A 24,417-nucleotide genomic window follows, 5' to 3' on the forward strand; every position below is an offset into this window, starting at 1 on the left:
TGAATGATCGCTTGAATAGTGCTCCGTGGGATGTTCAAGGCTTTGGAAATCTTATTGTAGCCTAAGCCTGTTTTAAATTTCTCAATAACTTGATCCCTGACCTGTCTTGTGTGTTGTTTGGACTTCACGGTGTTGTTGCTGTCAATATTCTCTTAGACAACCTCTGAGGCCCTCACAGAGCAGCTGTATTTGTATTGACATTAGATTACACACAGATGCACTCTATTTAGTCATTAGCACTCATCAGGCAACGTCTATAGGCAACTGACTGCACTCAGATCAAAGGGGCCGAATAATTATGCACACACCACTTTGCAGTTATTTGTAAAAAATGTTTGGAATGATGTATGATTTTCGTTCCACTTCTCACGTGTACACTACTTTGTGTTGGTCTTTCATGTGGAATTCCAATAAAATTGCTTCATGTTTGTGGCAGTAATATGACAAAATGTGGAAAACTTCACTGTATATATATATACATAATATATATATATATATAAGTACAGAGGGGCTGCAGCACACAACAGGAAAACAGTGACAGGGGCTCTTGGTTACGCTTTAACGCGCTTAAGCTCACCAACTGCGCCAAAGTGTCCCCAATCTGGTGCGTCCTACTCTACCATGCAAAATGCCAGTTTTTATAAGCAGTCTAGTGGGAACTAAACCAAAAACCCTAAAATGTCAACTAGATGGGAAAAAAAGGAAATTAAAAACACCTCACCCTTCACCTAGCTACCAAACGAACTCTCTGAACATGTGCAATGCACTCATTTATATACTTAACTGTGCTAGAGGTGGGCGTGGTCATGCAGGCTCCCAGGGGAAAATTATAAATAAATTACCAAGGGGTGAGCAGCACTAACCAAATTTTTATGCAATTCTATGCAAAGCATGCACGCAGCGCTGGAGGTCCCCAGACTCCATAAGAAATATATAAGTACAGAGGGGCTGCAGCATATACATATATATACACACACACACACACACACACACACACACACACACACACACACACACACACACACACACACACATATAAATATAATATATATATATATACACATTATATATATATATATATATATATATATATATATATATATATATATATATACACATATACATATACACACACACACACACACACACAGTAAGAAGGTAGTGTAGTATATACATCATACGTTAGTACTATGACCAGGTACATTGATTTGCAAAAGTATTCGAAGTTTTCCACATTTTGTCATAATACTGCCACAAACATGAATCAATCTTATTGGAATTATACGTGAAAGACCAATACAAAGTGGTGTACACGTGAGAAGTGGAACGAAAATCATGCAGGGTTTACATAAATAACTGTAAAGTGAGGTGTGCATAATTATTCAGCCCCCTTTGGTCTGAGTGCAGTTAGTTGCCCATAGACATTGCCTGATGAGTGCTCTGCCCCCACTTGACCTCCTGTACAACACAAGACTGCGTGCCAGGGCACTGAAGATCGCATGTGACCCCTCACACCCAGGCCACTGTTTTTTCTCCCCACTACCACTGGGCCGTAGACTTCGGGCCATTGCCACCAAGACCACCAGGCACAGGAACTCTTTCTTCCTTTCTCCCCTGAACTCCCTTAACATTCTTCCACCTTCTATCAGTGCACCACCACCTGCAAGGTAGCGGACTGCAAAAATAAAACGTTTTCTTGACAAACAACCAGCCACCAGGCATCGCACTTAAACTGCTTAAGTTTTGGTAGACTTTCAACAATGTTTTTTCTGTTCTGGAAATGCATACTGACGCTGAAATGTACTGTGCATTTGTGTATTTCTCTATATTGTACTCTGAAGCTTTTTGTATCTATGAAGCTTTTCCTGCTTTTGCCTATGTACCTCTCTGGAGCTATGTATTTGTGCCAAACCCAATTCCGGGCATGACCCAGTCATGCTTGGCGAAATAAATTCTGATTCTGATTCTAATGACTAAATAGAGTGCACCTGTGTGTAATCTAATGTCAGTACAAATACAGCTGCTTTGTGACAGCCTCAGAGGTTGTCTAAGGCTGCTTTCACAGTTAAACGTTACAGGCGCACGTTAGTGCAGCCTGTAATGCAGCCCACCGCACAGTAAAGTCAATGGGCTGTTCACAGTGCCCACGTTGCGTTACATTGTAATGCAGCACGTCAAGTTAAAGTGCTGCGTGCTGTACGTTATAAGCGGCTAAGCCGCGTTAGACTGTTTGCACATGCTCAGTAGTGTTGGAGGAGGAGGTCTCCCCTCCTCCTCCTCGGCCAGCCACATGGCTAATTAATATTTATTGCACGGTGTGACAGGCAGTGTTTACTTCCTGGAGCGGCCGCTCTGTGCGGCGATTGGCTGGCGGGACCACGTGATGCCGCATGCGTCCAAGAGTACGCATCACGGCATCACGGATGCCAGAGTGAGCTGCACAACGCGGCTCAGTCTGACGTCCACATCCAACACCACCAGGCGTTGCGTTAGGGGCACGTTATGCGACCATAAAGTCCCCATAAAGTAGCCTTAGAGAATACTGGGAGCAACAACACCATGAAGTCCAAAGAACACCCCAGACAGGTCAGGGATAAAGTTATTGAGAAATTTAAAGCAGGCTTAGGTTACAAAAAGATTTCCAAAGCCTTGAACATCCCACGGAGCACTGTTCATGCGATCATTCAGAAGTGGAAGGAGCATGGCACAACTGTAAACCTACCAAGACAAGGCCGTCCACCTAAACTCACAGCTCTTTTATCAGAAATTACTTTATTGGATCATAAAAAAGAAACAGTTATAGCTGCATAGTGGCTACGGTCCACCGTTTCGGACCATCACAGTCCTTGTTCACGCCACACAGCCAATTGAGCAAATGCAAGCACACTCTTTATATAGTCCATAGGTTCTCAACATGCGGTACGCGTACCCCAGGGGGTACTTCTGATGGGTCCAGGGGGTACTCGGGCTTGATATACTTAACCAAGAATAACAAATTTAGAGATTTAGAAAATTATAATTCTTATTTAAACAACACCAAATTAGTATGTTAGCTAATTAAAAGCAATAATAAATGCTTGCACATTGTTTAGAACCAATTATCATGTACTACGATTAAATATATATTTGTCAAGGGGTACTTGTGATAATGTTTACTATGCTAGGGGGTACTCGATGAGTACAGGGTTTTAAAAGGGGTACACACTAATAAAATGTTGAGAAACACTGATTATAGTCATTACAACAGTATGGCAACCAATCAGAAAACAGCATGTACTGATGGGAAACTGAAGGGTTTGTCCACACAGGGTACCACCCTCCCATTGCATTGGTCAATAATTCATGATGTCATCAACTTCAACAAAAGCAAAAAGAGCGCTGCCCGCCGTCGCCACGGCAACACACAACATGACCGCAACAATGGAATGAAGTACACCACGGCACCTCTCAGGCGTCCAATCGCTGCCGCAACGTGGAAAAACATTACATGCGTAACATAGTACAGAACCAACATAAACAAAAATATGCATGCCCACCATCTACAATGGACGCTCCACACCTCAACCCATAAAGTATTGCCCCTAATTCCACCATAATTGCCAAAAGGGCAAGGGAACCCTTCAGTTTCCCAAAAGGTCCGGTCATTTACATGCTGTTTTCTGATTGGTTGCCATACTGTGGTAATGACTATATAAAGAGTGTGCTTGCATTTGCTCAATTGGCTGTGTGGCGTGAACAAGGGCTGTGATTGTCCGAAACGTTGGACCTTAGCTACTTTGCAGCTATAACGGTTTCTTTTTTATGATCCAATAAAGTAATTTCTGATAAAAGAGCAGTGCTGGATCGTTTTGGAGGAACTGCTTGATGTACTCAGAAGGTACACAGGTAGATCCGCTGCACGCTTGTCCCCTGCATCACTGGAGCGCGGTCTCGCATACCTTTTTGGTCACCTAAACTCACAGGCCGAACAATGAGAGCGCTGATCAGAAATGCAGTCAAGAGGCCCATGGTGACTCTGGATGAGCTGCAGAGATCTACAGCTCAGGTTGGGGAATCTGTCCATAGGACAACTATTAGTCGTGCACTGCACAAAGTTGGCCTTTATGGAAGAGTGGCAAGAAGAAAGCCATTGTTAACAGAAAAGCATAAGAAGTCCCGTTTGCAGTTTGCCACAAGCCATGTGGGGGACACAGCAAACATGTGAAAGAAGGTGCTCTGGTCAGATGAGACCAAAATGGAACTTTTTGGCCAAAATTCCAAACGCTATGTGTGGCAGAAAACGAACACTGCACATCACTCTGAACACACCATCCCCACTGTCAAATATGGTGGTGACAGCATCATGCTCTGGGGGTGCTTCTCTTCAGCAGGGACAGGGAAGCAGGTCAGAGTTGATGGGAAGATGGATGGAGCCAAAATCTTGTAAGAAAACCTCTTGGGAGTCTGCAGCAGGACAACGACCATAAACATAAAGCCAGGGCAACAATGGAATGGTTTAACCACTTGAGGACCGTGGGCTTTACCCCCCTTAAAGAGAACCCGAGGTGTGTTTAAAGAATGTTATCTGCATACAGAGGCTGGATCTGCCTATACAGCCCAGCCTCTGTTGCTATCCCAAACCCCCCTAAGGTCACCCTGCACTGTGCAATCCCTCGTAAACACAGCCATGCTGTAAGGCTGTGTTTACATCTGTAGTGTCAGTCTCAGCTGCTTCCCCGCCTCCTGCATAGCTCCGGTCCCTGCCCCCCGTCCCTTCCCTCCAATCAGCAGGGAGGGAAGGGATACAGGCGGGGACTGGAGTTCTGCAGGAGGCGGGGAGAGCAGCAGACTGACACTATAGAGATAAACACAGCCAGCTCTGACAAGCTGTTTGTCAGCAGCCTGGCTGTGATTTATGAGGGATTGCAGAGTGCAGGGGGACCTGAGGGGGGTTTGGGATAGCAACAGAGGCTGGGCTGTATAGGCAGATCCAGCCTCTGTATGCAGATAATATTCTTCAAACCCACCTCGGGTTCTCTTTAAGGACCAGGCACTTTTTTTCCCATTCAGACCACTGCAGCTTTCACGGTTTATTGCTCGCTCATACAACCTACCACCTAAATGAATTTTGGCTCCTTTTCTTGTCACTAATAAAGCTTTCTTTTGGTGCTATTTGATTGCTGCTGCGATTTTTACTTTTTATTATATTCATCAAAAAAGACATGAATTTTGTCAAAAAAATGATTTTTGTAACTTTCTGTGCTGACATTTTTCAAATAAAGTAAAATTTCTGTATACATGCAGCACGAAAAATGTGGACAAACATGTTTTTGATTAAAAAAAAAACCCATTCAGCCTATATTTATTGGTTTGGGTAAAAGTTATAGCGTTTACAAACTATGGTGCAAAAAGTGAATTTTCCCATTTTGAAGCATCTATGACTTTTCTGACCCCCTGTCATGTTTCATGAGGGGCTAGAATTCCAGGATAGTATAAATACCCCCCAAATTACCCCATTTTGGAAAGAAGACATCCCAAAGTATTCACTGAGAGGCATAGTGAGTTCATAGAAGATATTATTTTTTGTCACAAGTAAGCGGAAAATGACACTTTGTGACAAAAAAAAAAAAAAAAGTTTCCATTTCTTCTAACTTGCGACAAAAAAAATGAAATCTGCCACGGACTCACCATGCCCCTCTCTGAATACCTTGAAGTGTCTACTTTCCAAAAAAGGGTCATTTGTGGGGTGTGTTTACTGTCCTCGCATTTTGGGGGGTGCTAATATGTAAGCACCCCTGTAAAGCCTAAAGGTGCTCATTGGACTTTGGGCCCCTTAGCGCAGTTAGGCTGCAAAAAAATGCCACAGATGTGGTATTGCCATACTCAGGAGAAGTAGTATAATGTGTTTTGGGGTGCATTTTTACACATACCCATGCTGGGTGGGAGAAATATCTCTGTAAATGACAATTGTTTGATTTTTTTTACACAAAATTGTCCATTTACAGAGAGATTTCTCCCACTCAGCATGGGTTTGTGTAAAAATACACCCCAAAACACATTATACTACTTCTCCTGAGTACGGCGATACCACATGTGTGGCACTTTTTTGCACCCTAACTGCGTTAAGGGGCCCAAAGTCCAATGAGTACCTTTAGGATTTCACAGGTCATTTTTGTTTCAAGACTACTTCCTCACGGTTTCGGGCCCCTAAAATGCCAGGGCAGTATAGGAACCCCACTAATGACCCCATTTTAGAAAGAAGACACACCAAGGTATTCCGGTAGGAGTATGGTGAGTTCATAGAAGATTTTATTTTTTGTCACAAGTTAGCGGAAATTGATTTTAATTGTTTTTTTTTTCACAAAGTGTCATTTTCCGCTAACTTGTGACAAAAAATAAAATCTTCTATGAACTCACCATACTCCTAACGGAATACCTTTGGGTGTCTCTTTCTAGAATGGAGTCATTTGTGAGGTTCCTATACTGCCCTGGCATTTTAGGGGCCCCAAACCGTGAGGAGTAGTCTTGAAACCAAATGTCGCAAAATTACCTGTGAAATCCTAAAAGTACTCATTGGACTTTGGGCCCCTTAGCGCACTTAGGGTGTAAAAAAGTGCCACTCATGTGGTACCGCCGTACTCAGGATAAGTAGTATAATGTGTTTTGGGGTGCATTTTTACACATACCCATGCTGGGTGGGAGAAATATCTCTGTAAATGACAATTGTTTGATTTTTTTTTACACACAATTGTCCATTTACAGAGATATTTCTCCCACCCAGCATGGGTATGTGTAAAAATACACCCCAAAACACATTATACTACTTCTCCTGGGTACGGCAATACCACATGTGTGACACTTTTTTGCAGCCTAGGTGCGCTAAGGGGCCCAACGTCCTATTCACAGGTCATTTTTAGGCATTTGTTTTCTAGACTACTCCTCACGGTTTAGGGCCCCTAAAATGCCAGGGCAGTATAGGAACCCCACAAGTGACCCCATTTTAGAAAGAAGACACCACAAGGTATTCCGTTAGGTGTATGGCGAGTTCATAGAAGATTTTATTTTTTGTCACAAGTTAGTGAAAAATGACACTTTGTGAAAAAAAGACAATAAAAATCAATTTCCGATAACTTTTGACAAAAGATAAAATCTTCTATGAACTCGTCATACACCTAACAGAATACATTGGGGTTTCTTTTCTAAAATGGGGTCACTAGTGGGGTTCCTATACTGCCCTGGCATTTTATGGGCCCAAAACCGTGAGTAGTCTGGAAACCAAATGTCTCAAAATGACTGTTCAGGGGATAAGCATCTGCAAATTTTGATGACAGGTGGTGTATGAGGGGGCGAATTTTGTGGAACCGGTCATAAGCAGGGTGGCCTTTTAGATGACTGGTTGTATTGGGCCTGATCTGATGGATAGGAGTGCTAGGGGGTTGACAGGAGGTGATTGATGGGTGTCTCAGGGGGTGGTTAGAGGGGAAAATAGATGCAATCAATGCACTGGGGAGGTGATCGGAAGGGGGTCTGAGGGGGATCTGAGGGTTTGGCCGAGTGATCAGGAGCCCACACGGGGAAAATTAGGGCCTGATCTGATGGGTAGGTGTGCTAGGGGGTGACAGGAGGTGATTGATGGGTGTCTCAAGGTGTGATTAGAGGGGGGAATAGATGCAAGCAATGCACTGGCGAGGTGATCAGGGCTGGGGTCTGAGGGCATTCTGAGGGTGTGGGCGGGTGATTGAGTGCCCTAGGGGCAGATAGGGGTCTAATCTGATGGATAGCAGTGACAGGGGGTGATTGATGGGTAATTAGTGGGTGTTTGGAGGAGAGAACAGATGTAAACACTGCACTTGGGAGGTGATCTGACGTCGGATCTGCGGGCGATCCATTGGTGTGGGTGGGTGATCAGATTGCCCGCAAGGGGCAGGTTAGGGGCTGATTGATGGGTGGCAGTGCCAGGGGGTGATTGATGGGTGACAGTGACAGGGGGTGATTGACAGGTGATCAGTGGGTTATTACAGGGAAGAACAGATGTAAATATTGCACTGGCGAATTGATAAGGGGGGGTCTGAGGGCAATCTGAGCGTGTAGGCGGGTGATTGGGTGCCCGCAAGGGGCAGATTAGGGTCTGATCTGATGGGTAACAGTGACAGGTGGTGATAGTGGGTGATTGATGGGTAATTAGTGGGTGTTTTGGTGTAGAGAACAGATGTAAACAGTGCACTTGGGAGGTGATCTGACATCGGATCTGCGGGGGCGATCTATTGGTGTGGGTGGGTGATCAGATTGCCCGCAAGGGGCAGGTTAGGGGCTGATTGATGGGTGGCAGTGCCAGGGGGTTATTGATGGGTGATTGACAGGTGATTGACAGGTGATCAGGGGGATAGATGCATACAGTACACAGGGGGGGGGGGGGGTGATCAGGAGGGAGCAGGCGGCAGGGGGGGGTAAAAAAAAAATTAGTGTTGACAGATAGTGACAGGGAGTGATTGATGGGTGATTAGGGGGGTGACTGGGTGCAAACAGGGGTCTGGGGGGTGGGCAGGGGGGGGTCTGAGGGGTGCTGTGGGCGATCAGGGGGCGGGGGGTGGAAATCAGTGTGCTTGGGTGCAGACTAGGGTGGCTGCAGCCTGCCCTGGTGGTCCCTCGGACACTGGGACCACTAGGGCAGGAGGCAGCCTGTATAATACACTTTGTAAACATTACAAAGTGTATTATACACTTTTTATGTGGCGATCCGGGTGCTAGTAACCCGCCGGTGCTTCCGAACGGCCGGCGGGTTACAGCGCAAGGGGGGCAGAGCCAGGCGCCGGTGGCCGATCGCGTCACGAATGACGCGATCGCGCCGCCCATGCCCCTACAAGGACCGCCGTCTTTAGGCATGAGCTGGTCCTTGCGGGGTCCACTTCCCGGCCGCCTCTGTGCGTTAGGCGGTCGGGAAGTGGTTAAAACAAAACATACCCATGTGTTAGAATGGCCCAGTCAAAGTCCAGATCTAAATCCAATCAAGAATCTGTGGCAAGATCTGAAAACTGCTGTTCACGAACGCTGTCCATCTAATCTGACTGAGCTGGAGCGGTTTTGCAAAGACGAATGGGAAAGGATTTCAGTCTCTTGATGTGCAAAGCTGGTAGAGACATACCCTAAAAGACTGGCAGCTGTATTGACTCAGGGGGCTGAATAATTACGCAAACCCCACTTTGCAGTTATTTTTTTAAATGTTTGGAATACTGTATAATTTTAGCTCCACTTCTCACGTGTACACCACTTTGTATTGGTCTTTCACGTGGAATACTTTTGCAAACCACTGTATAGGTTGAACATTCCCTTACCATTTACTTGGCCCTATGGGCTGATAAGGTGAATTGGTCATATCTGGTGCCTGCAGATGCTCAAATCAGTGGGTCTCTTGTTAAGGCTTGTGGCCAAGGCATTATACCAACATCAAAATAAGCATCAAGATCTAATGATATATTGCTTACTTGTAGAGATTTTAAACAAGTTTGATTTAAACCTTAATTCTACCTTAGCAACTGGTAGCTAAACACAAATAAAGTTTACAAACACTTATAAACACGTATAAACTATCCTAACTGCAATCTCGCAACTAAATTGTTATCACTTGCCCAATCTTTAAGTTATGTCTAGAAAATGTTTCCAATTTGTTACTAAAAATTCAGATTTAGTTTTAGATAAGGTGGCCTTTTCTCTTAGTTTTAGTTCTAAGGACAAATTCCGGAATGTCAATGACTTAAGATCAGGGGTGAGCCTGGGGTGCCTGGCACCTGGGTGCAAGATTTTCTCTGGCGCCTATGGGAGTGGTTAAATTAACCGCGCCCAACCACATAACCACACCCATGTCCTGCCTAATCACACCCACACCTTCCACCTCTTTACGCATGCATGTGATACCCCATTCCTACCCCTCTTCCATGGGCTTGCTCCTGGCTGGCTTTGGCTGCCTGCGAGTCTGCTAGTCTCTGGACTAACTCAGGTTGAGAGGCTCTGCGAGTGCGACGCAGTCACACACTGCGTATTTATGGCTGCCTGCGGCCACCCTACTCTCGCTCGCTGTCGTCGGCTCCTCCCCCCGCCAAGCCCAAGCGTGAGCTGAGCTGCCTGTATCTTTCCCGTTGCGCCGCGCAGCCTGCCAGTGTTGCCAACCTTTCACGTTATTTTTTACTGACAAATACCTAAAAATTTACTGACAAAAGATTTTTACTGACAAAATTTCCCCACTAAATGCACATAAGAGACAGCGTTTCACCAGTAAATGCACGTAATGACAGACAGCCTTTCATCTGTAAATGCACAGAATGAGAGACAGCTTTTCCCCAGTAAATGCACATAATAAGAGACAGCTTTTCCCCAGTAAATGCACATAATAAGAGACAGCTTTTCCTCAGTAAATGCACATAATAAGAGACAGCTTTTCCCCAGTAAATGCACATAATAAGAGACAGCTTTTCACCAGTAAATGTACATAATAAGAGACAGCTTTTCACCAGTAAATGCACATAATAAGAGACAGCTTTTCACCAGTAAATGCACATAATAAGAGACAGCTTTTCACCAGTAAATGCACATAATAAGAGACAGCTTTTCACCAGTAAATGCACATAATAAGAGACAGCTTTTCCCCAGTAAATGCACATAATAAGAGACAGCTTTTCCCCAGTAAATGCACATAATAAGAGACAGCTTTTCCCCAGTAAATGCACATAATAAGAGACAGCTTTTCCCCAGTAAATGCACATAATAAGAGACAGCTTTTCCCCAGTAAATGCACATAATAAGAGACAGCTTTTCCCCAGTAAATGCACATACTAAGAGACAGCTTTTCACCAGTAAATGCACATAATAGACAGCTTTTCACCAGTAAATGCACATAATAAGAGACAGCTTTTCCCCAGTAAATGCACATAATAAGAGACAGCTTTTCACCAGTAAATGCACATAATATGAAACCGCTTTTCACCAGTAAATGCACATAATAAGAAACCGCTTTTCACCAGTAAATGCACATAATAAGAAACCGCTTTTCACCAGTAAATGCACATAATAACCTTTTCACCAGCAAATGCACATGATAAGAGACAGCTTTTCACCAGGAAATGCACAGCTTTTCAACAGCAAATGCACATAAGAGACAGCTTTTCACCAGTAAATGCACATAATGACAAACAGCCAGTGTCCCCAGTATATGTAGTCAGCCTGGACCCCCTTTAGGTAGTGAGCGACAGGGGGCCCTTTAGGCAGTGTGTAACAGGGAGCCCTTTAGGCAGTGAGTGACAGGGAGCCCCTTTAGGCAGTGAGTGACAGGGAGCCCCTTTAGGCAGTGAGTGACAGGGAGCCCCTTTAGGCAGTGAGTGACAGGGAGCCCCTTTAGGCAGTGAGTGACAGGGAGCCCCTTTAGGCAGTGAGTGACAGGGAGCCCCTTTAGGCAGTGTGTGACAGGGAGCCCCTTTAGGCAGTGAGTGACAGGGAGCCCCTTTAGGCAGTGAGTGACAGGGAGCCCCTTTAGGCAGTGAGTGACAGGGAGCCCCTTTAGGCAGTGACAGGGAGCCCCTTTAGGTAGTGAGTGAGTGACAGGGAGCCCCTTTAGGTAGTGAGTAAGTGAAAGGGAGCCCCTGTAGTGAGTGAGTGACAGGGAGCCCCTGTAGTGAGTGAGTGAGTGAGTGACAGGGAGCCCCTTTAGGTAGTGAGTGAGTGACAGGGAGGCCCTTTAGGTAGTGAGTGAGTGACAGGGAGCCCCTTTAGGTAGTGAGTGAGTGACAGGGAGCCCCTTTAGGCAGTGAGTGACAGGGAGCCCCTTTAGGTAGTGAGTGACAGGGAGCCCCTTTAGGTAGTGAGTGAGTGACAGGGAGCCCCTTTAGGTAGTGAGTGAGTGACAGGGAGCCCCTGTAGTGAGTGAGTGACAGGGAGCCCCTGTAGTGAGTTATTGAGTGACAGGGAGCCCCTTTAGGTAGTGAGTGAGTGAGTGACAGGGAGGCCCTTTAGGTGGTGAGTGAGTGACAGGGAGCCCCTTTAGGTAGTGAGTGAGTGACAGGGAGCCCCTTTAGGTAGTGAGTGAGTGACAGGGAGCCCCTTTAGGTAGTGAGTGAGTGACAGGGAGCCCCTGTAGTGAGTGAGTGACAGGGAACCCCTGTAGTGAGTGAGTGAGTGACAGGGAGCCCCTTTAGGTAGTGAGTGAGTGACAGGGAGGCCCTTCAGGCAGTGAGTGACAGGGAGCCCCTTTAGGGAGTGAGTGACAGGGAGCCCCTTTAGGCAGTGAGTGACAGGGAGCCCCTTTGGGTAATGAGTGAGTGACAGGGAGCACCTTTAGGTAGTGAGTGAGTGACAGGGAGGCCCCCCCTCTGGCCGCCGCCGCCCCCACCCCCCCTCCTTACCTTGCAGTGTCAGACCTCAGGATCAGCGGCGACCCGACCAGTATGAGCGGGCGCCGGACGCACCCGCTCTATATGCGGAAGTGATGTCACTTCCGCATATTGGTGTGGTGTGCTAGGTCCTAGCGTTTGCACGATTGGTCGCCGCCTGATCGAGGTCAGAGTGACGCGGCGGCGGCTAGAGGGAGGGAGCCGCGGCCAGAAAGGGTGAGCGGCGGCCGGGCGGCGCCTGTCGCTGACAGGCGCCTGGGTGCGGCCCTGCTTAAGATATTTTATCGATAAAGGTTCCGTGTTTTTCCAATTACTAAGAATTATGTGTTGGGCAGATAATATTATATGGCATACTGTGCTCTATTTTGTGAGTCAATCTGTCCAATGTTTAGTAGTAGGATGGCTAATTGAGGAGTTAATCGGAATCTTGGACTACATATACGTTGGATTATCGATTATCCACTTGCCGACCACCCCCAGCCGATGGGCGGCGGCAAAGACTGGGCTCAAACGACCGCAATACGCCCATCGGTGGAGGCGGAGGAAGGCGTGGTTATGCGGCGATCGCGTCATTAGTGACGCGATCAGCCGCCGGCGACTGGCTCCGCCCCCCTCACGCTGTAACCCGCCGGCCGTTCGGAAGCGCCGGCGGGTTACTAGCACCCGGATCGCCACATGTAAATAGTATAATAGGCTTTGTAATGTATAGAAAGCCTATTATACTTGCTGCCTCCTGCCCTGGTGGTCCCAGTGTCCGAGGGACCACCAGGGCAGGCTGCAGCCACCCTAGTCTGCACCAAGCACACTGATTTCTCCCCCCCTGCCCCCTGATCGCCCATAGCACCCCTCAGACCCCCCCCCCCCTGCCCACCCCCCAGACCCCTGTTTGCACCCAATCACCCCCCTAATCACCCATCACTCACTCCCTGTCACTATCTAAAAACGCTATTTTTTTTAACCCTAAACTGCCCCCTGCTCCCTCCTGATCACCCCCCACCCCTCAGATTCTCCCCAGACCCCCCCCCCCCGTGTACTGTATGCATCTATCCCCCCTGATCACCTGTCAATCACCCATCAATCACCCCCCTGTCACTGCCGCCCATCAATCAGCCCCTAACCTGCCCCTTGCGGGCAATCTGATCACCCACCCACACCAATAAATCGCCCGCAGATCCGACGTCAGATCACCTCCCAAGTGCAGTGTTTACATCTATTCTCTCCTCTAAACACCCACTAATTACCCATCAATCACCCATCAATTACCCCCTATCACCACCTGTCACTGTTACCCATCAGATCAGACCCTAATCTGCCCTTTGCGGGCACCCAATCATCCACCTACACGCTCAGATTGCCCTCAGACCCCCCCCCTTATCAATTCGCGAGTGCAATATTTACATCTCTTCATCCCTGTAATAACCCACTGATCACCTATCAATCACCCATCAATCACCCCCCTGTCACTGCCGCCCATCAATCAGCCCCTAACCTGCCCCTTGCGGGCAATCTGATCACCCACCCACACCAATAAATCGCCCGCAGATCCGACGTCAGATCACCTCCCAAGTGCAGTGTTTACATCTATTCTCTCCTCTAAACACCCACTAATTACCCATCAATCACCCATCAATTACCCCCTATCACCACCTGTCACTGTTACCCATCAGATCAGACCCTAATCTGCCCCTTGTGGGCACCCAATCACCCGCCTACACGCTCAGATTGCCCTCAGACCCCCCCTTATCAATTCGCCAGTGCAATATTTACATCTCTTCTTCCCTGTAATAACCCACTGATCACCTGTCAATCACCTATCAATCACCCATCAATTACCCCCTGTCACTGCCACCCATCAATCACCCCCTGTCACTGCCACCCATCAATCAGCCCCTAACCTGCCCCTTGCGGGCAATCTGATCACCCACCCACACCAATAGATCGCCCGCAGATCCGATGTCAGATCACCTCCCAAGTGCAGTGTTTACATCTGTTCTCTCCTCTAAACACCCACTAATTACCCATCAATCACCCCCTGTCACTGATACCCATCAGATTAGACCCTAATCTGCCCCTGGGGCACCCAATCACCCGCCCACACCCTCACAACGCCCTTAGACCCCAGCCCTGATCACCTCGCCAGTGCATTGCTTGCATCTATTTCCCCCCTCTAATCACACCTTGAGACACCCAATCACCTCCTGTCACCACCTGTCACCCCCTAGCACACCTACCCATCAGATCAGGCCCTAATTTGCCCCGTGTGGGCTCTTGATCACTCGGCCAAACCCTCAGACCCCCTTCCGATCACCTCCCCAGTGCATTGATTGTATCTATTTTCCCCTCTAACCACCCCCTGAGACACCCATTAATCACCTCCTGTCACCCCCCTAGCACTCCTATCCATCAGATCAGGCCCAATACAACCTGTCATCTAAGAGGCCACCCTGCTTATGACCGGTTCCACAAAATTTGCCCCCTCATAGACCACCTGTCATCAAAATTTGCAGATGCTTATACCCCTGAACAGTCATTTTGAGAAATTTGGTTTCCCGACTACTCGCGGTTTTGGGCCCGTAAAATACCAGGGCAGTATAGGAACCCCACAAGTGACCCCATTTTAGAAAAAAGACACCCCAAGGTATTCTGTTAGGTGTATGACGAGTTCATAGAAGATTTTATTTTTTTGTTAACAGTTAGCGGAAATCAATTTTTATTGTTTTTTTCACAAAGTGTCATTTTTCACTAACTTGTGACAAAAATAATCTTCTATGAACTCACCATACACCTAACGGATTACCTTGGGGTGTCTTCTTTCTAAAATGGGGTCACTTGTGGGGTTCCTATACTGCCCTGGCATTTTAGGGGCCCTAAACCGTGAGGAGTAGTCTAGAAAACAAATGCCTCAAAATGACCTGTGAATAGGACGTTGGGCCCCTTAGCGCACCTAGGCTGCAAAAAAAGTGTCACACATGTGGTATCGCCGTACTCAGGAGAAGTAGTATAATGTGTTTTGTGGTGTATTTTTACACATACCCATGCTGGGTGGGAGAAATCTCTCTGTAAATGGACAATTGTGTTTAAAAAAAAATCAAAAATGTGTCATTTACAGAGATATTTCTCCCACCCAGCATGGTTATATGTAAAAATACACCCCAAAACACATTATACTACTTCTCCTGAGTACGGCGATACCACATGTGTGACACTTTTTTGCACCCTAACTGCGCTAAGGGGCCCAAAGTCCAATGAGTACCTTTAGGATTTCAAGGGTCATTTTGCGGCATTTGGTTTCCAGACTACTCCTCACGGTTTAGGGCCCCTAAAATGCCAGGGCAGTATAGGAACCCCACAAGTGACCCCATTTTAGAAAGAAGACACCCCAAGGTATTCTGTTAGGTGTATGATGAGTTCATAGAAGATTTTATTTTTTGTCAAAAGTTAGCGGAAATTGATTTGTAATTTTTTTTCACAAAGTGTCATTTTCCGCTAACTTGTAACAAAAAAAAAAATCTATGAACTCACCATACTCCTAACAGAATACCTTGGGGTGTCTTCTTTCTAAAATGGGGTCACTTGTAGGGTTCCTATACTGCCCTGGCATTTTAGGGGCCCTAAACCGTGAGGAGTAGTCTAGAATCCAAATGCCTCAAAATGACCTGTGAATAGGACGTTAGGCCTAAGGTTGCAAAAAAGTGTCACACATGTGGTATCGCCGTACTCAGAAGAAGTAGTATAATGTGTTTTGGGGTGTATTTTTATACATACCCATGCTGAATGGGAGAAATCTCTCTGTAAATGGACAATTGTGTGTAAAAAAAAAAATCAAACAATTGTCATTTACAGAGATATTTCTCTCACTCAGCATGGGTATGTGTAAAAATACACCCCAAAACACATTATACTACTTCTCCTGAGTACGGCGGTACCACATGTGTGGCATTTTTTTGCACCCTGAGTGCGCTAAGGGGCCCAAAGTCCAATGAGTACCTTTAGGATTTCACAGGTCATTTTGCGACATTTGGTTTCAAGACTACTCCTCACGGTTTAGGGCCCCTAAAATGCCAGGGCAGTATAGGAACCCCACAAATGACCCCATTTTAGAAAGAAGACACCCAAAGGTATTCCGTTAGGAGTATGGTGAGTTCATAGAAGATTTTATTTTTTGTCACAAGTTAGCGGAAAATGACACTTTGTGAAAAAACACAATTAAAATCAATTTCCGCTAACTTGTGACAAAAAAAAAAAAAATCTTCTATGAACTCACCATACTCCTAACGGAATACCTTGGGGTGTCTTCTTTCTAAAATGGGGTCATTTGTGGGGTTCCTATACTGCCCTGGCATTTTAAGGACCCTAAACCGTGAGGAGTAGTCTTGAAACCAAATGTCGCAAAATGACCTGTGAAATCCTAAAGGTACTCATTGGACTTTGGGCCCCTTAGCGCAGTTAGGGTGCAAAAAAAGTGCCACACATGTGGTATCGCCGTACTCAGAAGAAGTAGTATAATGTGTTTTGGGGTGTATTTTTACACATACCCATGCTGAGTGGGAGAAATATCTCTGTAAATAGACAATTGTGTGTAAAAAAAAAATCAAAAAATTGTCATTTACGGAGATATTTCTCCCACCCAGCATGGGTATGTGTAAAAATACACCCCAAAACACATTACACTACTTCTCCTGAGTACGGAAATACCACATGTGTGGCACTTTTTTGCAGCCTAACTGCGCTAAGGGGCCCAAAGTCCAATGAGCATCTTTAGGCTTTACAGTGGTGCTTACAATTAGGCACCCCCCAAAATGCCAGGACAGTGAACACACCCCACAAATGACCCCATTTTGGAAAGAAGACACTTCAAGGTATTCAGAGAGGAGCATAGTGAGTCCGTGGCAAATTTCATTTTTTTTTGACGCAAGTTAGAAGAAATGGAAACTTTTTTTTTTTGTCACAAAGTGTCATTTTCCGCTAACTTGTGACAAAAAATAAAATCTTCTATGAACTCACCATGCCTCTCAGTGAATACTTTGGCATGTCTTCTTTCCAAAATGGGGTCATTTGGGGGGTATTTATACTATCCTGGAATTTTAGCACCTCATGAAACATGACAGGGGGTCAGAATAGTCAGAGATGCTTGAAAATAGAAAAATTCACTTTTGGCACCATAGTTTGTAAACGCTATAACTTTTACCCAATCCAATAAATATACACTGAATGGTTTTTTTTTTTTAATCAAAGACATGTAGCAGAATAACTTTCGCGCTCAAATGTATAGGAAATTTTACTTTATTTGAAAAATGTCAGCACAGAAAGTTAAAAAAGTCATTTTTTTGACATAATTCATGTCTTTTTTGATGAATATAATAAAAAGTAAAACTCGCAGCAGCAATCAAATAGCACCAAAAGAAAGCTGTATTAGTGACAAGAAAAGGAGGTAAAATTCATTTAGGTGGTAGGTTGTATGACCGAGCAATAAACCGTGAAAGCTGCAGTGGTCTGAATGGAGAAAAAGGCTCTGGTCCTTAAGGGGCGAAAAGACTGTGGTCCTCAAATGGTTATACTTCTCTGCAAAAAGAAGAAACCATGGTGCATTCCCATAACATGTGGATCAATGTACCGACTTTTTGAGAGCATTTCCAACATAAAGGAGAAATTTGAGCAGAGAAAGCTGCAATTTTCCGAGGTGTTAAATACCATCTTGTTACAATTTTCTGAAATTGTTCCCAGTGCAATTTACAGTTGGAGTATGCTCGCAAAAGTCTGTGGAAATGGAGTATGTGTGAGATTTCTATTGGACATTGTAGGACATGTGACCATATGTGTATGTACTTCTTTAATGGAGATACTCTAGGTGTATTTATTTTGTTGTACCATTGGGATATACCGTATTTTTCGAACCATAAAACGCACCTAGGTTTGGAGGACAAAAACCAGGAAAAAAAATACTAACCCTGGTGCATCCATGGTGCAGGGGCGTCTTATGGATCATCTTTCCACAATTATTATTATGTCCCTCTTGTGTCTTGCTGTGTTCCTCCACATCCCCTTTGTGTCCTCATGTGTCCCCCCTTTTACTTATTGTGTCACCTGGTGTGTTATCCTCCTGTGTCCTCTAGCACCTTTTTTCCCCTGTTGTGTCCTCCTATGAAACCTGTTGTGTCCTCCTGTGTCCCTTGTTGTGTTGTCCTTTGTCCTGATTTTGTCCTCCTTTGCCCCATGTGCTGTATTGAGCAATGACGCGAAAATAAGTGCTGCTGCTGCCTACAGGCCCAACAGTCAGCGTTACTCACCCAGCCATCCACGGGCATAGGATATCAATGAGCAGCGACGTGAGCAAGAATAAAGGCAGCCATCCACCCGCAGGCATAGGAGTCAGGACACCAACGAACGGCGATGTGAGCAGGAATAAAGGCAGCCATCCACCCGCGGGCATCGGCAACCAACGAACGGCGACGTGAGCAGGATTAAAGGTAGTCATCCACCCGCGGGCATCGGACACTGTGCACACCAGCCTTCAGCCCGCACCAGCCTGCAGCCCGCACGCTACTCTCTTCTGCCTCCAGTCTCCCTCCAGCTGCAGCCACTTTTAAAATCATGCCGCTCTACTCGCACAGGCTTCTCCCCACTTCCTGGTTAGTGCGTGACCTGAAAGCGCACGTGCGCCGCTGGGGTCACACAGTGACATTACACCCCTAACCAGGAAGTGGGGAGAAGCGAGTAGAGCAGCATGATTTTAAAAGCGGCTGCAGCTGGAGGGAGACGGGAGGCAGAAGAGAGAAGCGTGCGGGCTGCAGTCTGGTGTGCACAGTGTCCGATGCCCGCGGGTCGATGGCTGTCTTTATTCCTGCTCACATCGCCGTTCGTTGGTGTCCGATGCCCGCGAGTGGATGGCTGCCTTTATTCCTGCTCACATCGCCGTTCGTTGGTGTCCGATGCCTGCGGGTGGATGGCTGCCTTAATTCTTGCTCACATCGCCGTTCGTTGGTGTCCGATGCCCGCGGGTGGATGGCTGCCTTTGTTCCTGCTCACGTCACCACTGGTTGATGACTTGTCCATCCGCCGATGCCTCCTGCTCTGGGGTCACTGACAGAGAGGAGAAGGAGAGGAGCCCACTGCCGGCTGAATCAGTAGGTACTCTGATGCGTTCCCAAAGTGTATATTCGGACTATAGGACGCACCAATTTTTCCCCCCTAGCTTTGGGGAAGAAAAAGTGCGTCTTATAGTCCGAAAAATACGGTACTGACTTTAATAATTCCTTTAGTATGGAGTAAAGTAAGTAACCCCAAGATGGATCCATGAGAGGCGAGTTATGTGCAGGACTACTGCAGATCTATCTAGCGTTATGATTTTTAGGGTCTAAAAGCGTGTGAAACAATTGCACTGCTTTCAGAAATGACATTGGTGTCTCCCAAAAGATAATAAGACGATGTACAAGAGCCCAGCCAGAGTCCTGACTTGAATCCAATTGAGAATCTGTGGAGGGAGCTAAAGATCAGGGTGATGGCAATGAGACCCTCCAACATGAAAGATTTGGAGCTCATTGCTAAAGATGAATGAGCAAAAATGCCTGTGGAGACATAAAAAAAAGCTGGTCTGCAATTATAGGACGCGTTTGATTGCTGCAATCGCCAATAAAGGCTTTTCTATTGATTATTCAGAAGGTTATGAATAATTTCGTCTGTGTACTTTTTGCTTAAATGTAAATAAAGGCTGAGAATTTTTTTTTCTTTCTTCCACAATAATGACTCTTGTACATCATCTTATCTTTTGGGAGACACATCGCTGGTTGAATAAAAGTAACTTTGAAAATTTTCCAGGGGTATGAATAATTATGGGCAGCACTTTTTAATAATAATAATAATAATAATAATAATATATATATATATATATATATATATATATATATATATATATATATATATATATATATATATATATATATATATATATATATATATATATATATATATATATATATATATATATATATATATACACATACAGTGGTGTGAAAAACTATTTGCCCCTTCCTGATTTCTTATTCTTTTGCATGTTTGTCACACTTAAATGTTTCTGCTCATCAAAAACCCTTAACGATTAGTCAAAGATAACACAATTGAACACAAAATGCAGTTTTAAATGATGGTTTTTATTATTTAGTTAGTAAAAAACCTCAAAACCTACATGGCCCTGTGTGAAAAAGAAATTGCCCCCTGAACCTAATAACTGGTTGGGCCACCCTTAGCAGCAATAACTGCAATCAAGCGTTTACGATAACTTGCAACGAGTCTTTTACAGCGCTCTGGAGGAATTTTGGCCCACTCATCTTTGCAGAATTGTTGTAATTCAGCTTTATTTGAGGGTTTTCTAGCATGAACCACCTTTTTAAGGTCATGCCACAACATCTCAATAGGATTCAGGTCAGGACTTTGACTAGGCCACTCCAAAGTCTTCATTTTGTTTTTCTTCAGCCATTCAGAGGTGGATTTGCTGGTGTGTTTTGGGTCATTGTTCTGCTGCAGTGCCCAAGATCGTTTCAGCTTGAGTTGACGAACAGATGGCCGGACATTCTCCTTCAGGATTTTTTGGTAGACAGTAGAATTCATGGTTCCATCTATCACAGTAAGCCTTCCAGGTCCTGAAGCAGAAAAACAACCCCAGACCATCACACTACCACCATCATATTTTACTGTTGGTATGATGTTCTTTTGCTGAAATGCTGTGTTACTTCTCCGGCCAGATGTAACGGGACACGCACCTTCCAAAAAGTTCGACTTTTGTCTCGTCGGTCCACAAGGAATTTTCCCAAAAGTCTTGGCAATCATCGAGATGTTTTTTAGCAAAATTGAGACGAGCCTTAATGTTCTTTTTGCTTAAAAGTGGTTTGCGCCTTGGATATCTGCCATGCAGGCCGTTTTTGCCCAGTCTCTTTCTTATGGTGGAGTCGTGAACACTGACCTTAATTGAGGCAAGTGAGGCCTGCAGTTCTTTAGATGTTGTCCTGGGGTCTTTTGTGGCGTCTTGGATGAGTTTTCTCTGCGCTCTTGGGGTAATTTTGGTTGGCCAGCTACTCCTGGGAAGGTTCATCACTGTTCCATGTTTTTGCCATTTGTGGATAATGGCTCTCACTGTGGTTCACTGGAGTCCCAAAGCTTTAGAAATGGCTTTATAACCTTTACCAGACTGATAGATCTCAATTACAGTACTTTTGTTATCATTTGTTCATGAATTTCTTTGGATCTTGGCATGATGTCTAGCTTTTGAGGTGCTTTTGGTCTACTTCTCTGTGTCAGATAGCTCCTAGTTAAGTGATTACTTGATTGAAACAGATGTGGAAGTATTCAGGCCTGGGGGTGACTACAGAAATTGAACTCAGGTGTGATAAACCACAGTTAAGTTATTTTTTTAACAAGGGGGGCAATCACTTTTTTCACACAGGGCCATGTAGATTTGGAGTTTTTTTTCTCACTAAATAATAAAAACCATCATTTAGAACTGCATTTTGTGTTCAATTATGTTATATTTGACTAATAGTTAACGCTTTTTGATGAGCAGAAACATTTAAGTGTGACAAACATGCAAAAGAATAAGAAATCAGGAAGGGGGCAAATAGTTTTTCACACCACTGTATATATATATATATATATATATATATATATATATATATATATATATATATATACACACACACACACACACATATATACATACATACATATACACATACACACACACACACACACATACACACAGTATATATATATTTCATGTTTTATACATTTTCAAAAGTGTAAGCAGTCCAACAATGTTGTCATACCTCCAAAAGTGTCACTGCTCCAGTGAAATCACGTTGTGTCAGCAGCTCATCCAGTTTAGGGATGCTTTTTCCTTTTTTCTTGCCTTTATCAGTCTGCTGAAGTTCACTGCCAACAGCAGGTTTAGCTCTTGACAACATCTAAAATCAAACAGGAGAAACTGTTGGTACTACAAAAATTATGCATTATAAAAATCCTGTGCATAAATAAAAATACACATGCTTTGGTTTAAAGTACACATCACCAAGGTGATCCAGACTGATCCCATCCAGACTGAAAATAGGATTTAAAAAATGCACGTAAAAGTTATCAGTAGCGCATCATATCCACTAAGTTGATCTCCATGGACCATGGCAAGATCACTGTAGGTGTATATGCAATAAAGGCACCTATAAAAAAGAGGGCACTGGGTATTGCCGCTAGTAGAATAACGGAATACTGCATCCCGATTTTTACCGGTATTTTACTATGAACTTACCTAGCCCTACTCACACAGAACCCTCCCGATACTAATGCCAAACCCTTAACCCTCCCTCTACCGATGCCTAACCCTTAACCCTACCTCTACTGATCCCCAACCCTTAACCCACTCCCCGGTGGTGCCTAACCCTTAGGCTGGTTTCACAGTGGGACGTTAAAGTCCCACGTTACAGCAGCCAGTAACGCAGCCTAACTCACAGCACTGTAAAATCAATGTTGCTGTTCACAGTAACACGTTGCGCTACATTGTAACACAGCACGTTAAAAACAAAGTACTGCATGCTGTAAGTTATACTGGGCTAAGCCACGTAGACTGTTTGCACATGCTCAGTAATGTTGGAGGAGGAGGTCTCCCCTCCTCCTCGGCTGCCAGCCACATGGCTAATTAATATTCACTGCACTGCAGAAACTCGTGGTGGGACTGTAGTGTTGTCCGGATCATGAACGAATCGTTCATTTGATCCGGATCTTTTTTATGAGTCGAATCATCCGGATCATGACAATGAAAGATTCGGTTCACAGTGGATGTCTGTCTGGAAGAAACAGGAACATACAGAATTGTACAGTGCAGAGAAAATCCTGTCCTGCTAGTCATTTCACGCAGTATGCTTCCCTAGTAAAATGATTCAAATGATTCGGTTCAAAGATTCAGATCTTTTCAATGATCTGATTCAAATGATCCGAATCCTTAAAAAGATCCGGACTTCCTATAACTAACCTGGAGCGGCTGCTTTGAGAGCTGCATAACGCAGCTCAATCTGACGTCCAACTTCAACACCGCCATACGTTGCGTTAGGGGCACGTTATGCGGCCATAATGTGCCCTAAAACACAACGTCTTGGTGTGTAAGTAGCCATAACCATCCCCTCTGCCACAAAGCCGTGATTAACGGCATTACAGGGAAATGTAGGTGCCTGGATACTGCAACTATGTAATTTTGGTATTGAGACTTCCCATTGTTGTTCTAGGAAACTCCTTATATTTTTTGCATGAAGACTTCCACTATATGTTTTTTGCAATGAGGCTTCCTATTGCCGTCCTATGAAATTCCCTGATTTCTTTATTGAGACTCCCACTATATGATTTTTGAACTGGGACTTCCTTTAGTACTGGTTATACTGTGGGCACTGCAAAAGCCACTAATAACTTTGTGCTCTATGTGGCACCCTGTTGTGCTATGATATTTATTGACTTTCCGTGTGCGTATTGTGTCAATGTAAAATGGAGCCCAGGCCATGTGCAGGCAATGGGTTTGATTTTAACAACAGCAAGATGACTGCTATTGTGTGAGGAGTAGGTGTGGCTAAAGTTACCATAGTCTGAAACAGGTTAGCTGAGGGAGGGTTGACTAAGAGATAAGCCAACTCACACACAAGCGATTGGTCTGTTCTGTTTGATTACTGAGGACTGAAGACATGCTTCATTGGTGTTCCTGTGCAAGGAGGGAGCATGTGTGAGATATGAAAGGGAAAGTGGTTTCCTCTGCGGGTTCATGGTCTGAGCAGGATTTCATGGCGTTTGTGAAAGATAAGCAATTAATTTGTGTTTACTATTATTATAAAGATTGTACATGTATGTTTTCTCATTTGTGTTTGCAATTGTACAGTTCTGCTATTACTTCTGTTATGCATTATCTTACATATTTTGCTTTAGTAAAATTAAGTTTCTTGCAACAAGTGTGGGCTTTCCTTAGCAATTACAGTATATTAAACTATATACAGTATACAGTATACTGGTTGAACTCGAAGGACGTATGTCTTTTTTCAAC

At 44.8% G+C, this 24,417-nt stretch overlaps 1 protein-coding gene across 2 annotated transcripts in view; it reads right to left on the reverse strand.

Moving 5' to 3' along the window:
- The window catches only part of IFT56 (intraflagellar transport 56), a 1,305,114-nt gene that overhangs the window by 1,181,657 nt on the left and 99,040 nt on the right, over positions 1–24,417 (reverse strand). For both annotated transcript variants that reach the window (XM_068242694.1, XM_068242695.1), the window contains exon 2: positions 22,172–22,309. In XM_068242694.1, coding sequence (XP_068098795.1) covers positions 22,172–22,309 — 138 coding nt within the window. The remainder of the gene's footprint in view (positions 1–22,171; positions 22,310–24,417) is intronic.

The sequence above is a fragment of the Hyperolius riggenbachi genome, chromosome 6, assembly GCF_040937935.1.
Source record: "Hyperolius riggenbachi isolate aHypRig1 chromosome 6, aHypRig1.pri, whole genome shotgun sequence".
Lineage (NCBI taxonomy): Eukaryota > Metazoa > Chordata > Amphibia > Anura > Hyperoliidae > Hyperolius > Hyperolius riggenbachi.